The 16,136-nt window shown below is 40.9% G+C and overlaps 1 protein-coding gene across 3 annotated transcripts in view; it reads left to right on the forward strand.

Moving 5' to 3' along the window:
• The first annotated feature begins 2 nt into the window (after positions 1-2).
• The window catches only part of Cd244 (CD244 molecule), a 29,856-nt gene continuing 13,722 nt past the window's right edge, over positions 3-16,136 (forward strand). The window contains exons 1-3 of one of the 3 annotated variants that reach the window (XM_015491991.2): positions 3-339; positions 14,138-14,473; positions 14,563-14,838. In XM_015491991.2, coding sequence (XP_015347477.2) covers positions 279-339; positions 14,138-14,473; positions 14,563-14,838 — 673 coding nt within the window. In that variant the 5' untranslated portion in view covers positions 3-278. Of the gene's footprint in view, positions 340-14,118; positions 14,474-14,562; positions 14,839-16,136 lie in introns of all 3 variants that reach the window. The other 2 variants (XM_048810176.1, XM_015491992.2) reach the window with 2 other exon arrangements.

The following is a 16,136-nucleotide window of genomic DNA, read 5'->3' on the forward strand; positions in this document are numbered from 1 at the left end:
TTTTGAAACTGGTTTTGTGAGTCACAGCAAACTCTGAGCACCTGCCCATTTGAGGCAAACTTCGCGAGCTTAGCTTGTGGGAACTTTCAGAGCAGATCTGGGGGCTGGGACTTTTTCAGTGGCTTCATCAACTCACAGCAGAAGCGAACAGCCTTGAGTTGAGGAAATTGTGGCTGGACAGGCAGCCAGGCACTTCTCCCCTTCCTTCTCCTGCTGACTGGTGACAGTGAAGCCCGTGCACAGCTGAGTGTCGGAGGGAGCGAGGGGCCCCTTTGGGGATGTTGGGGCTAGCTGTCACCCTCCTGCATCTCTTGCTCCTCAAGGGGCATCACGGCCAAGGTAAGGATCCTCAGCTTGACATGGGGTGAGGGCTGCCATAGACTCGGGGCTGTGTCCTTTTGGGAGATTAGAATCCAGACCTTATGTGATCACCTGGAATGAGGTGAGCAAGAGAGAGAGGAAGGGGAGGTGGCCCCGATCACATAGGTCACCTAGGTCATTGGAAAATGCATGGCTTTTGCTTTGTGAGAAAGGGAAATCTTAGGAAAACTTTTGCGAAGGCTCTGTATCCACAACTTTCTCTTTCTGGTATGCTGCTTCCTCTTTGGCCCTGAACTTGTTCCTTTTTCTCATGCTTTTGCTCAAATACTGTCTTCTTGATGAGGCCTTCCTCATCCATGATACTATATTGCAACCCCTTATCTCTTGCTCCACTTAATTTTTCTCCATAATTCCCATCTCCATCTTATAGACTACACTGTTTACTTATTTATTCAGCCTGGTAGGATGCAAAACTTGAGATCAGGGGATTTTGTGCATTGTTCATGCTGTACCCTCACCATCTAGACACAAGCAAGACCTTCAATAAATATTTATTTCCATGACAACAGCACCCTCTCTATTCCCCTTCCTTCCTTGAGTACGTTTTGAGTGGCTCTGTACCAGCCTCTGGGCTAGGCATTGAGAATTCAGTGCTCAATAAGTCCATAGCTCCTTTGTTCATGGAATCTACATTCTGTCACCAGAATGAATAGAAAAATTACAGCTGTGATCAGGGCAGAGCATGGGGCCCAACTTAGTAGGTGCTCAAAGCATGTTTATTGAGTGAATACATGAATTATTTACAGGCATCTTAGAGGCAGACTGGAATGATTTTGGGGTCAGATATGTAGGGGAGCAGGAACCTTCAAATCACTGCCCACAGGAGTGAGCCTGGGCCCTAACATTCATTTGGTCCCTAAATTTAAGTTTTAGTTGTTCATTCTAAGGAAATCCGAAGGGATGGGATGGAGACTGTGAATCCTGAGGTACTTTGGGTATAGGGTGAGAAGATATGCTGGAGAAAAAAGAGTAGGGATAGTGTCTTTCCAATTATCTCTGAGGATTGCCAGCTATTTATGTAGATCATGTGAAAACTTTCCCTTCTAAAGGAGTGCTCTCTAATTGGGGCTGTTCTGTTTGGGATCCAGGTCGGCTGTAGAAGGCTGGAGTCATTTTTAGTTATCTCTTCCTCGACGCACCTCCTCTCAAAGTAAGAATGATGCAAATAGCTAGAAGAGAGATTAGAAGACATAGAAACCTGGCTGCAGCACTATCCTGAAGGGAATTCAGCCGTAGAAATCACTGTAGGGGTAACCTGGCTATTGTCTTTATAAACAAACCCTATTATTTATTTATTTTTGCAGTAGTGGGGATTGAACCCAGGGGATCTCTACCACTGAGATGTACTCCTAGCCCTTTTTATTTTTATTTTGAGACAGGATCTCACTAAGTTGCCCAGGCTGGCCTCGAACTTGTGATCCTCCTGCCTTAGCCTCTCAATTGGTTGGAATTATAGGACGTGCCACCAATCTCTACAGAAACCTTTCCTATTAGGGTGCAAGATATGTACAGAAAAGCACAAAAATTATAAATGTACATCTCAGGGAGTTATTGTTAAATGGACATACCCTTGGAACTATCATGTGTTCTTTCTATTACCTACTTCCTCTTCTACAAATAAAACCACTGTTCTGACTTTTAACATCATAGGTTAGTTTTACCCAGCTATAAGTGAAATCACTTGGTATGCATTCTCATGCCTAGCTTCTTTTGGTCAATATCTTGTGAAATTCTCTATGTTGTAACTGATCATTTTCATGGTGGCATAGTGTTTCATTATATGACTGTATCATAGTTTATCCATTCTATCATTGATGAGCATTTGGGTTGTTTCCATTTTTTTTTGCTATATAATGATGCTGCTACAAGCTTTTTATACAGGCATATCTGTTGGGTATATTTCCAGGGTAGAATTGTGGGGTATGGGAACATACTTACCACACAGCAAATGCTGTCACACTATTTTCTAAAGTGGTTAAATCAAGCTGTGTGTGGGGATTTCATGTTACTTGAGGGCTACTGTTTCTTTATTCTGAGGGCCTGTGAGTGGGGAGTGAAATTGCAGGGATGTGGTGCCTATAAGGCCTCCCTAATATTCTGTGTGAAATTCCTATATTACAGTCACTTTGGGGAGTTAAATGAAGAGTCACTCTTTTTTTTTTTTTTTTGGTACTGGGGATTGAACATGGGGCAACCACTGAGCTACATCCCCAGTCTTTTTATATTTTTTTTTAGGGACAGGGTCTTGCTAAGTTGTTGAGGCTGGCTTTGAACACTCGATTCTCCTGCCTCAGCCTTCCAATCCATTGGGATTTCAGGTGTGTATCACTGTGCCTGGTGAGAGTCACTCTTGAATGAATTAAACAGATTCATGAAGCTCTAACAATGCTCCAAGAATTGTGCAAGCTTTTGTGAGGAAGCAGAAGAAACATGTTAATTCTACCCATAAGAATTTCTTTCAGACAGAGGAAAATAGGTGTGCACAATAACAGCTATACAGGAAGATAGAAAATGCTAAGTGTCTCTGACAGGCAGGATCCCTTCTGAGTGAAATGGCAGCTGAGAAGATGGTGAGTCCTTCAGATAGGGACCCCAGGGATTGGCCTTGGGGGAAGAGTGTCTAGGTGTTAAGAACAAAGTAGAACAATCTAAGCAGAGGAATACTAAACAAAAGCAAAGAAAACACAGGGTTTGGAAGGCAAACGCAATAGTTACCTTGGAGAAAGATAGTTCTCTATCATAGAGGAGACAATTCAGTTATCGGGGCCCTGGGATAGGCCCATTTTGATAGAGGGGAGGGAGTTCCTTTGCCTGAGAAGAGCAGTTATATGGTCAGTCTGAAGCTAAGTTGAGAGGAAGAGAGAAGCGGGCTGCAGGCTGTGGAGGATACTTTGTGATTTTGAGTTTGGCTTGACTAGGGCTGTCCCAGCCCTGCACTTTGGGGATCTCACTGGGCCCTATTCACTTAGACCACAGCAGGGACCACCTCTGTTTCCTTTCCCCCAAGCCTAGTAGCACAGGCTCAAGCTGAGAAAACCTCAACATCCTCGTGTTGGCTGGTGGAAGCTATATTCTCTCTGAGACCTTCCTTTGCTTTTTCTCTGGGGGCCTCAGGCCTCACATCTTCCTCTGCTCAGCAGGTCCAGGTTGTAGGAAGCTGCGCTGATGTTGGCTCCAGCTTGAATCAGGCTGCAGGGCCGAATGGGACTCCCTGCGAGTCAGATGGTCTCCTTGACAGTCCTCTATATTTGAGGCCACTTCTTCCGGAGGCTGTACTAAAGTTCATCACCTGGGTCCCCTGCCCTTTCTCTGCAGAGTTTCTATTTTAACTCTTCCTTTCCTAGCCACCGGAAAAGGCCCCCCAAGGCTGCTGAGCAGTAGCAACGGCAGTGGCTGTGGCCCTGAGACCTTCTCGACCATGAGCAACCGACACTCAATGCTGGCTCCCGTTATCCTTCCCTTCAGACACATGAGAACTTGTCTTAGAGTTATCTTTTCCTACTGGTATTTCCTGTGTCCTCACTTGGCATGTACACCTCTCTGGGACAGGGACTGAGGTGTTTTTTTACATGAGTTCTGACACTTTCCTTTTCATAACATCTGCCATTCTGGCCCCCCTTCACCTTCTAGTCCATTCACAGAAGCTCAGTCCAGCCATCTTTCTTATTCCTATGCTGGATTGTGGAGAGCTTCAGGAAGAAGTTCAATATCAAAGAGCAGATATGGAGTCACAGTCTCCAACCTGAGCTGTGCTCTCAAGGTCCTGGAATTCTTGTTTCTAATCCATGGCTTCTTCCATTCCCCAAAAGGTGATTCCAAGCCTTTACCATCTTTTCAGGGCCCACGTTCACCATCATAGCCTCTATCTGCTGACCACCTTCTTCTCTCAGAAAACAGGATCATAAATTAGGGATTCTTACCTCCAGCCCCAACAAGGATTCCCCAATATTAGCCTACCTCATCTACTCCTGTAAACTGCCACATTTGCCTCTGCTCAGGGTAAGGGGGCTCTTGTCCTGTCCCTGGTCAAACCAAACCAATTGCAAGTTCAAAGCCAGCCTCTGTACCTTAGTGAGATTCTATCTCACAATAAAAAATAAAAAAAGGACTGGGTGTATAGCTCAGTGGGAAAGTGCCTCTGCGTTTAAGTCCCAGTATTAAAAAAAGAAAGAATAAAGAGAAAAAGAAAGAAAGACCAAACCAACATGACACCAACATGATCGTCCTAGGTCCTTTTTTATTTGCCGAAAAAACCCATCTGGTGTGTGTAAACTAATTCAATAGTATATAAAAAAATGATATAATAAAAAAATGAGCTCCAAGGCAGTATATCATTAGGACTCTGGTTTACAAACTCAATTCTTTAAGTATTTAACAGTCTAATTAATAACTTAACCATTTCCATGTATAATCCATATTTAGTTTTGTGATAGTGGAGAACTACATTTTTTTAATATTTATTTTTTAGTTGTAGTTGTACACAGTACCTTTATTTAATTTATTTTTTTGTGGTGCTGAGGATCAAACCCAGGGCCTCGCACATGCTAGGTGAGCGCTCTGCCACTGAGCTACAGCCCCAGCCCGAGAACTACATTTTTCTATGAAATACTCTATGTTTTAGTGCTGTTGGTAATATAGAAGTATACTTTATGATTATTTTTATAGATTTATATATTAAGCACCTTTTAATATTTGTTCTCTCTCTTGCAAATTTATAAAGGTAAAAATAAAATAAAACCACCCAAAACCTAAAAATTAAACTCATATTTTCATCACTCCACTTTCCAAACCTGCTGGAGAGAGATTTGCCCCTTCTTAACCAGACCAATAATTGACAGAGCATGAGTGTCTTTCCTCCCCACTGCTGCTCTGCCTGTAAGATCCTCTTCCCGATTCCTTTCTCCATCCACCAGGCAGGCCTTGAATCTCTTTCAATGGTGACTCCTAGACACCTCCTCGGAGCAGCCACTCCTAATGCCCCAGAACAGAGGAAGACACGCTAACCCTTTATGCCATTATCACACCTTGGGCACACCTTCAAGGCGCATCTCACAGCACATCTCAGTTGGCTGTTTTGGATTATAAGGACATTAAATCAAGGATTAAAACATTTCCTTTATGTCTTGACTTTGTGCCCTTAATAACCCTAGTCTTTAAAATAGGAGTGTGCCAGAGATATCTGCCTATAGGTGTAGCATGAGCAACAACAGATGCCGGCTCTGAGCGACACAGATAGGCTTGCTGATGTGCATTGGTTGAATTTTGGCTCCACCTTTGAGCCAACACGATGTACTCAGGTGTGCTCCAACGATGCTGGCTGGTCACAGTTCTTGGCTGTTAACCTTACATGGCTTCTGGTCGGTTCTTCATGGATTTTGATTTTGTAATAAGCATTTCTGGCTTCTGTACTTGAGCCTGTAGACTTGGCTTGTCTTGCTCTTGGTGTCTCTTCCTGTGAAATACTCAGGATCCATCTGTAGTCTCAGACCATGAATGCATTAGATGGAATGGAGATATGGACATCCAATCATTTATCCTGGAGCCTGCTCATGCAATGTATATCCATCAGGATGGCTCCCTTTCTGTCGGGCCTTACTCTTGACCTTGCGTGTTGCTGACATTGCTACTGCCAATTAACCAGTGTTGGGTGTCCGTCTCCTTCTCCTTTACCATTTGCTGGTTATCTATAAGGAACATCTTTCTGGGTGCCATTCTGTTAATGGTACCTGGGTGCCTGGGTTAGTTTCTTAAAGGCAATTTGGTTAAAAAAAAAGAAATTAATAAAATCCCCCAAATAAATAAAAATACTAATTAAATAATATGTTTGAAAAGTAATTTTTGTTGCTTTATTTTACCTTTTCCATAGCCTGTAGAGGTGATGTCCTGTTTCTGGGAGAGGAAGTTTTATGATACTTTATTTCTTTGCAAATGCTGAAAATCACCAAACCTCTTATTCTTACTTCTTCTATTCTTAACACTCTGCGTAAGGTTTGGACCTTATGCTTTATCCTCTGGCCACGGAGGATCTTAAAGGGCTGATCCACCTACATGAAATGCCTTTCCTCTAGCTCCTCCCCTGACTGGAACCTTCATGTCTTTCTCAGTCCACATGTCCAGCTCCTTAGGAAGGTCTTTTCATCCTTGAGTCTAAAGAAATTCCCACACTTCTTACTCTGTTTTGTGACCTTTAAAAACTCTATGCAAGGCACTTATGTCTCTCTGAAAGAATCCTTCTTATTTTTCACTTATTTATGGTGTGTGCTCACATGAGCATGTAAACTCCATGACAGCAGGGACTTTGTTTATCTTGCTCACCCCTATGCCCTAATGCCCAGGGCAGGGTTTCTCAACTGGGACAGTTCCCCAACCCCAGGGGATATTTGGCAACAGGGAAAGGGTTCTACTAGAGCCTAGTGGGTAGAGGACAGGAATGCTATTAAACATCCTTACAACACAGAGCACAGTGAAGAATTATTGGGCCCTAAATGTCAAGAGCCAAGGTTAAGAAATTCTGTCCTAGAGCCTGACACGTAGTGAGTCCAATATTCATTGAACACTGAGCATTTTCCTTATTAATCTGTAAATTTGCCTGGTGTACTTTCTTGTCTGTTGTAAGAAGTTGGTCTTCTGATCTACTGATTTCTGTCTGCCATTTTAGTAACAGCTTCAGGAAGACTTTTCTGATATTATCTAAGAGATGGGTTTAGCTAATAGATGCATGGGGAGCTCTTGTCTGTCTCTGCTCTTGCTGTGGCAGTGTTTCCACAGTGACAAACAGCATCACACTTTGCTTTTATCAAAGTATGTCTGAATTTAATGGTCAAAACTACTTTATGAGAGGTGGCCGATATTCCTTTTTATTTTTTTTTGTATCAAAATATACAGTGTTGTGCACAAAATTTAAATGAATTGCTTAAAGAACTTTTATATACGTATGCACACATGACCACTACCCACATTGAGATGTAAAATATTTCTAGCACCCAGCAGGATTCTTTCCCTCTAAGTTGGCAATAACTCCAAAGTAACCAACATTCTAAACTTGCTCACTATAGATTAGCTTTTCCTAATTTTAAATGTCACTATAAATGGAATAATTCACTAGGAATTCTTTTGTGCCTGGCTTTCTTACTAATCATCATTCAGATGAAATCCGTTCACAATGTTGCCTCAAAATAGTTTATTCTTTTTCATTGCTGTGCAATACTGCCTTATCAGAATATGGAATGATCTCTTTATTAATCTTCCAATGACAGATATTTGGATTGTTTCTCATTTTGAATTATTATGAATAAAGTCATTACGAACATTCTTTTTTTTTTTAAAGAGAGAGAGAGAGAGAGAGAGAGAGAGAGAGAGAGAGAACTTTTTTTTTAAACATTTATTTTTCAGTTTTCAGTGGACACAACATTTTTATTTATTTATTTATTTTATGTGGTGCTGAGGATCGAACCCAGGGCCCCGTGCATGCCAGGCGAGCGCGTTTACCGCTTTGAGCCACATCCCCAGCCCCACGAACATTCTTTTTTGTTGTTGTTGTTGGGTGGGGGTACCGGGGATTGAACTCAGGGACACTCGATCTTTTGCACTTTTACATAGATTTTAGATTTAATTTACCAATTTCTGCAAAAGTAACTTTCTAGATTTTTTCTTGGAATGCCATCGAATCTGTAGTTTAGTTTAGGGAGAACTGACATCTCAACAATATAAGTCTTGGGCTGGGGCTGTGGCTCAGTGGTAGAGCACTTGCCTAGCATGTGTGAGGCCCTGGGTTTGATCCTCAGCACCACATAAAAATAAATAAATAAAATAAAGATATTGTGTCCAACTACAGCTAAACAAAACAAAACAAACAAACAAACAAACAAAAACAATATAAGTCTTCCAGTTAAAAATCCACATTATGTCCCTCCCTTTATTTCGCTCTTTACGTCTTTCTCAGATATCTTTTGTTACCTTGGGTATCTAGGTAATAAATATTTCTTGTTGAATTTTTCTAGGTATTTTAATTTTTTGTAGTGTTTTAATTATATTGTCTTCAAATTTGATTTCTTAGGTGTTTGCAGTTATATATAGAAATACAAATGATTTTTTTATATATTGACCTTATATATAGCCACCTTTCTAAACTGGTTTATAAATTTAACTGTTTTTTCATATAGTCCTCTGTGTTTCCTACATACACAATTATATCATCATGAATACTCACAGTTTTATATATTCATTTCCAATTTTTATTTCTTTCATTTATTTTTCTTGTTTTATTGAATTAGCCATGACCGCCAGTAGGATGTTGATTCAAAGAGGTGATTATTGAATCCTTGTCTTGTTCCTGAACTTAGCGGAAAAGCATTTTATTGGCTTCTAAACTTTATCAGATTAAAAAAGTTTCCTACTATTGGTTGAAAAATTTAAAAATAATTATGAATAAGGGTTTTTACCATAAAGAAATGATGAATGTCAAAAGAGACAGATATTTAACTTGATTTAAACATGTATTGGAACATCACATGGTACTCCATTAATATGTAAAATTTTGGCATCTTATGTTTCAGTTAAAAATTTTAAATTGAATTTAAAAATCATGAACTTCTGCTGAATGTTAATAAATTCCTCTTCTGCACCTATTGAGAAAATACTTTTATTTTTCTCATTTATTTTGTTACTATGGTGAATGTGTGGTGAATTAATGTGGTGAATTATATTCATGAATTTAAAATGTTAATAAATTTGAACACTTGGGATAAACCTCTATTATTCAGAATATGTTATTTTTGATGTACTGCTGGATTCAGTTTAAGAATATTCAGTTTGCATATTTGTTCATAAGAGATACTGGGATGTGGTTTTTCAGAAACTGTTTTGAAATATTCAAATAATCATCGTTGACCACAGTTAGCCTATCGTGCTGTAGAGCATATTCTTCTTCAAAGCATGATCTTAGCACTTTTGTCAAAAATCAGTTGGCCGTAGGTGCATGGGCTTACTTCTAGGTTTTCTATACCATGAATACCATGCTTTTTTGATTCTTACAGCTTTTTAGTGTTTTAAAGTCAGATAATGAATACCTACTGCTTTATTATTTTTATACAAGATGGCTTTGGCTATTCAAGTGTGTGTATATGTGTTTTTCTATCTAAATTTTAGGATTATTTTTTCGAGTTCTGTGGAAAGTCTGGTATTTTGAAAGGAATCGTATTGCTTCTGTAGATCACTTAGGGGAAGGAATATGGACATTTTAACAATATTGATTCTTCTTATACATGGACACAGGATGTTCTTCCACTTTTTAAAATGTCCTCTTTAATTTTTTTCATCAATGTTTTATAATTTTCATCATAGAGATCCTTCACATCTTTGATTAAATTTATTCCAGGTTTTTTTTGTAGGTATTATAACTGAAATTACTTTCTTGATTTCTATTTCAGATAATTTGCTATATAGAGCAATACTACTGATTTTTGTATATTGATTTTTGATATCCTGTAACTTTGCTGAATTCATTTATCAGCTTTAGTAGTTTTTGTTTTCTTGAGTTTTAGGGGTTTGCTATATGGAAGATCATATCATCAGCAAATAGTGACAATTCATCTTCCTCTTTTCCAATTTAAATGTTCTTTATTTTTTTCTCTTGCTTGATTGCTCCGGCTAGGACTATGTTGAGTCAAAATACTGAAAATGGGCATCCTTGTTATGTTCCAGATCTTAGAAAACTTTCAGATTGCCCCCCACTCAGTATAATTTTAGCTGATGGCTTTCATAAATGGCTTTTATTACGCTGAGGTATGTTCTCTCTGCCTAATTTATTCAGCCTTTTTATGAAGGGACATTAGATTTTATCAAATGCCTTTTTTGAATCCATTGAGATGCTCATGTGGTTTTTGTCTTTTATTGTGTTGATGTGGTGTATCATATTTATTGATTTGCATACATTGAATCATTCTTGCATCCCTGGGATGAATCCCACTTGATTGTGATGAATAATCTTTTTTTTTAAAAAAAAAAGTTTGTTTTATAATTGTAGATAGACAGCGTGCCTTTATTTGTTTAGTGTTTTTTTTTTTTTTTTGCTAAGGATCAAACCCAGTGCCTCACTCATGCTAGGCAAGCGCTCTGCCACTGAGCTACAGCCCCAGACCCATGATGAATAATCTTTTAAATATGCTTTTGGATTCAGATTTCTAGGGGTGTATGTGGGTGTGTCGGGGGTGTTTGGTGATCAAATCCAGAACCTTGTGCATGGTAAGAAAGCACTTTACTACTGAGCTACATCCCTAGCTGATTTGTTGGTATTTTGTTGAGAATTTTTGCATTGATGTTCACAGAGGATATTGGCCTGTAGTTTTTTTTTTTTTTCTTTATTGTGCCCTTATCTAGTATTGGTATCAGGATAAGGCTGAACTCATCAAATGCTTTTGGAAGAATTCCTTCCTCTTCTATTTTTTGGAGTAACTTGAGAATTGATATTAATTCTTCTTTAAATGGTTGATGATAGAATTTATCAGTGAAGCTCTGATCTTGGGCTTTTCTTTCTTTCTTTTTTTTTTTTTTGCTTGCTTTGAATCCAACTCAGGGCCTAATGCATGCTAGACACGTACTCTCCATACCCAGCCCCACTGGGCTTTTCCATTTTTTTATGGGAGACTTTTAATTATGGATTCAATATCATTACTTCTTATTGTTCTGTTCATGTTTCTTGTTTCTTCATGACTTAATATTGATGGGGCCTATGTTTCTTAAGAATTTTTCCATTTTTTTCTAGATTATCCAATTTGTTGACAACTTGTTCATAAAAATCTCTAAGAATTCTTTGTATTTCTGTGGTGTCAATTATAATCTCTTCTTTTATCTCTGCTTTCATTTACTTGAGTTTTTTTCTCTCTTTTTCTTAGTCTAGAAAAAGGTTTGCTAGTTTCTTTATCTTAAAATTAACTTTGTTTCACTAACTGGACTAAGAACAGTTGCTTCTACTCTTTTTTCAATTTCTCTGTTAGAATATTGACATGTTTTTTTTATGTTTTCTTCAAGTTTCCTTAAAACAGCTGTTATAAGTTGTCCGTCTGATCATTCTCCCATACTGATTGCCACCTGTCAGTTTCTGACATCTTATTTTGAGTATCAGGGGAGGTCATCATTTTCTGAAAGCCTTTATGCTTATCGGCATATGACATTATCTGGGCATTGTCTGGGCAATATCTGAGCATTAGGTATTTATTCTGGTCTTCCCAATCTGGTTGTTTGTGCCTGTCTTTTCAGAAATTCTAAGTAGGCTGCTTATTTTCTTTGAGCCTGTAGTCACTTCTACTATTCCAATACTGGATGACATGCAGGTCCAGGTTTGCTGGGAGTCTGCTGTTGGTAAATTGTCACAGTTTCAGTAATAATGGGTGTCCAGGCCTAGTGTATCCCAAATGCACTGCTGGTGTGCTGTTCAGAACAGACCAGGGGAGTATTTAGAGAGAGTGTTTATCCTACAATCCTCTCCTGGGCCTAGGGTAGGCCCAAGGACACATCCACAGTTGCCCACCTGTGGTCAGGTCCTGAAGAATTTTTCCTGGCTCTGGACAGAATTACCATGGATGGACCAGCACTAGTTTCCTATGGCATGCCTGTGACCACTGATGCCATCAAGTTGTGTCACACCTAGTGCTCATAGCCCACCAAGATCAGAACACTGTGGTAGCTTACATTGCTGGGGGCTACCTATTGCTGAGTTAGACTCATGGCTGCCATTAGGCCCAGCTGATGCTAGCTGGAATAGAAGCCAATAGACTGGGGCCACATGTCTTCCCCAGCACTAGAGCTATTCTAGAGGCTTCATCCACAGGTAAACGTGTGGGTGGGGTCTTTGAGGATCTGCCCAATGGGCTTCACCAGCCCCCCACTAAGTTCCAGGGCAAAGTTCTCTGCTTACCACCCTGTCCGGCCTCAGTCACTGGTCACTGGTCACCTCCAGTTTATAATGACCACGTGTCCCCCTGTGTTTTAACTACTTGTGAAATTAAGTAGTTAAAACATGTAAATGTTTGAAATCTGCCTGTCACATGGTAAGTACTTGAGAGATCCTAACTATGGTTATTAGTTTGTGGGTTCCTTCAGACTAGAGGACAGAGCTGCCCAAGATTTGGTGAAGGCAGTTCCTTGACCACCTAGACTGATGATAACCTTTAACATGCTTGAGTGTCACAGCCTCAAAGTTCTGCACGGCCTCAGGGTTGCATCAAGGCCCAGGCCACAGCTGGTGGTGATGTAGGTGGTGATGTAGGATCCTGTCCCACTGGTGCATGGGTCTGCACCTGATGCTGGGACTGGCTAAACTCTCCATCTGTGAGCTCTGGCCTGCATTTGGGGCATTCACTTTCTACTGGATGCTGCTCTTACTGCTGCAGATCTGGTACTGAACTCCAAGACCAAGTCCCATGCTAGATTTGTGCCCTGTTCCCAGCAGGTGGAATCTTGCTTCCCACACTGCCTCCTAAGGTTGGAATAGGTATGCAGGTGTCTATTCAATTGGTGGGTATTGGCCTGGTGGTAGGGGTCTTGGGATTCTGTCCAGCAGTAGTTTTCAAGTGTAAGGCATGACCTAAACTTGCTCACTATCTCAAGCAGGTGGAGTCTCTCTCCACACTGGACTGCTTGGAATTGGGGAAGGGGTGACATGGGCTTCTCATTCTTTTCTGCCTTTTTCAATACTTCTTTCATTTCATCATAAGCAGGACTATGTTCTCTCACCTCATTTCCTGAGCTCTTGTGAAGGTAGTTTGGTGGAAGAATAGCTCTTCAACTTGCTATGCCCTGTGGGGAGATGATCACTCGAGGATCTTATTTAAGTACCATCTTGCTTTGCCTCCCTTGGCCTCATTTTAACAGAGCCATTTGTGTAACTATCCCCAGATCCTGTTTTCTACTTTAAATTCTCCCTCTCTCCAATCCAGGACGACTGACTCTCGTATTTCCTTCATGCAGTGGGCTGTGCCACGTAGCTTCCCTGCCAAAAAATGGCCATAGGAATTTGTGCTTTTCTTCACCGACAGTCTCAGCTTCTGTGGTATACTTGGGAAGTATAATTTTATTTTTGTTTTTCTAATTGTTCTAATTTTAGGGAGTGATCTTTGTGGATAGTTTCTGGTCAAAGATTGGTAAATGTCAATGAGTAAAGCCCACAAACCAACGTGCCAGGTGCTGTAAGAGAGGATGATGAATTCAACTCTATGAGAGGACAGAAGAGGAGCAGCTTGGAGGGTCTGTCTCACTAGGTCTGGCCATTGTCATCACTAGTGGTTGCTTCAAAGCTTCTGGAAGGCAGTCCCATCAGACACAGTGTTTATAGCATCTTGGTTAAAAACTCATCCCCTAAGACAAAGCAGCTGGATTTCGAGCTCATCATTCTCACTGTGTTACTTGAGTGCTTTCTAACTTAGTTTCCTCACCCATAAAATAAGGATAAGACCTTCACAGGGGTTCCTGTGAAATTAAGTAGTTAAAACATGTAAATGTTTGAAATCTGCCTGTCACATGGTAAGTACTTGAGAGGTCCTAACTATGGTTATTGGTTTGTGGGTTCCTTCAGACTAGAGGACAGAGCTTGGGAAGAAGGACAGGCAGATAAAGGAAGTATATTTTCAGATTCTCTTTGACTCCAGACTCCTCACACATGATTCCATCCTCTTAGCTTAAGGGAGATTGCCTCCAACTGCCCACATTGCTCAGGCCTCACACTCTTTCTGTCACTGTCAGCCTGGTTTTTCTCTCCTAGGATCCCCAGATTCTACTTACAATGTGGTTGGTCTCTCGGGAAGGCCCCTCCCTCTACGGCCTTCTAACACACAGATGGAGATATCTTCTGTTCAATGGAAGATGCAGCTACTCTCATGTCCAGAAACTTATGTGATACTGACTTGGAGGAATAATTCCACTCCGACGTATGAAGATTTAGCTCTTAAACATTTCAACAATACACTTGATTTTAACTTTGAGAACTTAACCCTTCTCATCAAGGCCGCTAAGCCACAGGACAGTGGTCATTATAAACTGGAGGTGACCAATGAGTCTGGAAAGGTGAACGTGGTCCACTTCAAGGTTTTCGTATTTGGTGAGTCTCCAGGATTCCTCACCCAGTCCCCTCGATTCCTGTAGGACATGTATTTCCAGCACCTTTCTGATCAGAATCTCTGCTTCCAGATCATGTTGAGCAGCCTCTCCTGCAGGAACAGTGGAAGGCCCTGGAAGAAAGGAAATGCCAAGTGGTGCTGTCCTGCTTGGTCTCCAGGGACAGCAATGTGACCTACACTTGGTACAGAGACAATGAATTGATCTCGACGTCTGGGAACTTTACATATCTGGAGGTGTCGGTTGATCCCAATGACCAGAACACATATACCTGCAATGTTAGCAACCCTGTCAGTTGGGCAAGCCAAACCCTCAACCTCACCCAGGGATGTCTACGTGTCCCCCTGAGTAAGTGGAGCACTTTAGGCTATGACACAGGCTTAAGGTGTTGGACCCCATGACCAGGCTCACATGCAAGGGAGACTTGGATATGCCATTCCTGGGCTTCCTCCCCCAGTGTCATTTAGCCCTCCCTCAGCAAGGGCCTGGCCTCTAGGCACATGGTCTCTATAACCCAGGCCTATCTTAGTCTGGGAAGATTTTAACTCCATATCCTTCTGGAGATGCAAGTTTTCCCTACACACAGGGAATGCATGGTTGTTTGGTGAGTCTTGCAATGGCTCCTGACCATTATCTTCTTCCTCTGAAAGATATATGGAGACCTGCTCTGTCCTCTTGAGTGGTGGCTCACCATGCAGCTCTCCAGGAGGTAATAACACTGTCCAATAGTGCCTTGGGTCAGGAGAATCACACGATGCCTGGGGGAGATCTGGGTTTATTGCTTATGCTGAGAATCACCTGAGTTTACATCGGTTTTTATTAGATAAACAAAGACTTAATGTGCCAGTCAGCATTGGTGTGATGGAAAAAAACCCAAACCCAAACCCAAACCATGCAGTCTCTGTTCTTAAAAACCTTCAACAAAATTGGGGCAACAAAACCAAGTACTTATGGGCAAAATAGAAACAAACAAGATGGAGGCACTATGTAGTGAGAAGGACACTGGTTTTTGCACTTTACATGAACGAACTCTGTGATCTCAGACAGATTCATTAGCCTCTGTGAGTTTCAATTGTTCTCTAGGGTAAAATGTGGGTAACAATAACGGGTGCCTCACAGGATTGCTGTTATGATTTAGTGAGATAATGTTGTGGAAAGCTAGTCAGTTGGCCCTGAAACACTTAATTCCTCTCCCTTCTCATGTTGGCTGGATTATATATCAGGCAACACATGCAACACAAATGTTCAATGTTGAAGTTCAGGTGAGGAAGAGCAGTGGAGGCAGGAATAGCAGGAAGGTGAAATGGAAGACTTGCCTGGTGCATAGTAGGTGTGCAATAAATATTTGTTGAATTATAAACAATGAATAGATACAATATTTGCTGTGCCAGATGCTTTCCATATATCAGATTGTGTGATGATCCCTTATAGGTGGATAGCTTTAGCTCCTTTTAATGCGTGAGAAAATTTGAAGCTCAGAGGGTTAAATCCGTAACACTGAGCCTACAGAATTACAATTTGGACAAGACCTGTCAGAAATTAATGTCCAAACTCTTGGTATCACTTATGGGAAGTTACCCAATTGAGCAGAGACAACCTTGGTGCAGGATTCATAGGGCAGGAGGAGACCAGCCACACTGGGGAGG

The sequence above is a fragment of the Marmota marmota genome, unplaced genomic scaffold (genome assembly GCF_001458135.2).
Source record: "Marmota marmota marmota unplaced genomic scaffold, marMar, whole genome shotgun sequence".
NCBI classification, from domain to species: domain Eukaryota; kingdom Metazoa; phylum Chordata; class Mammalia; order Rodentia; family Sciuridae; genus Marmota; species Marmota marmota.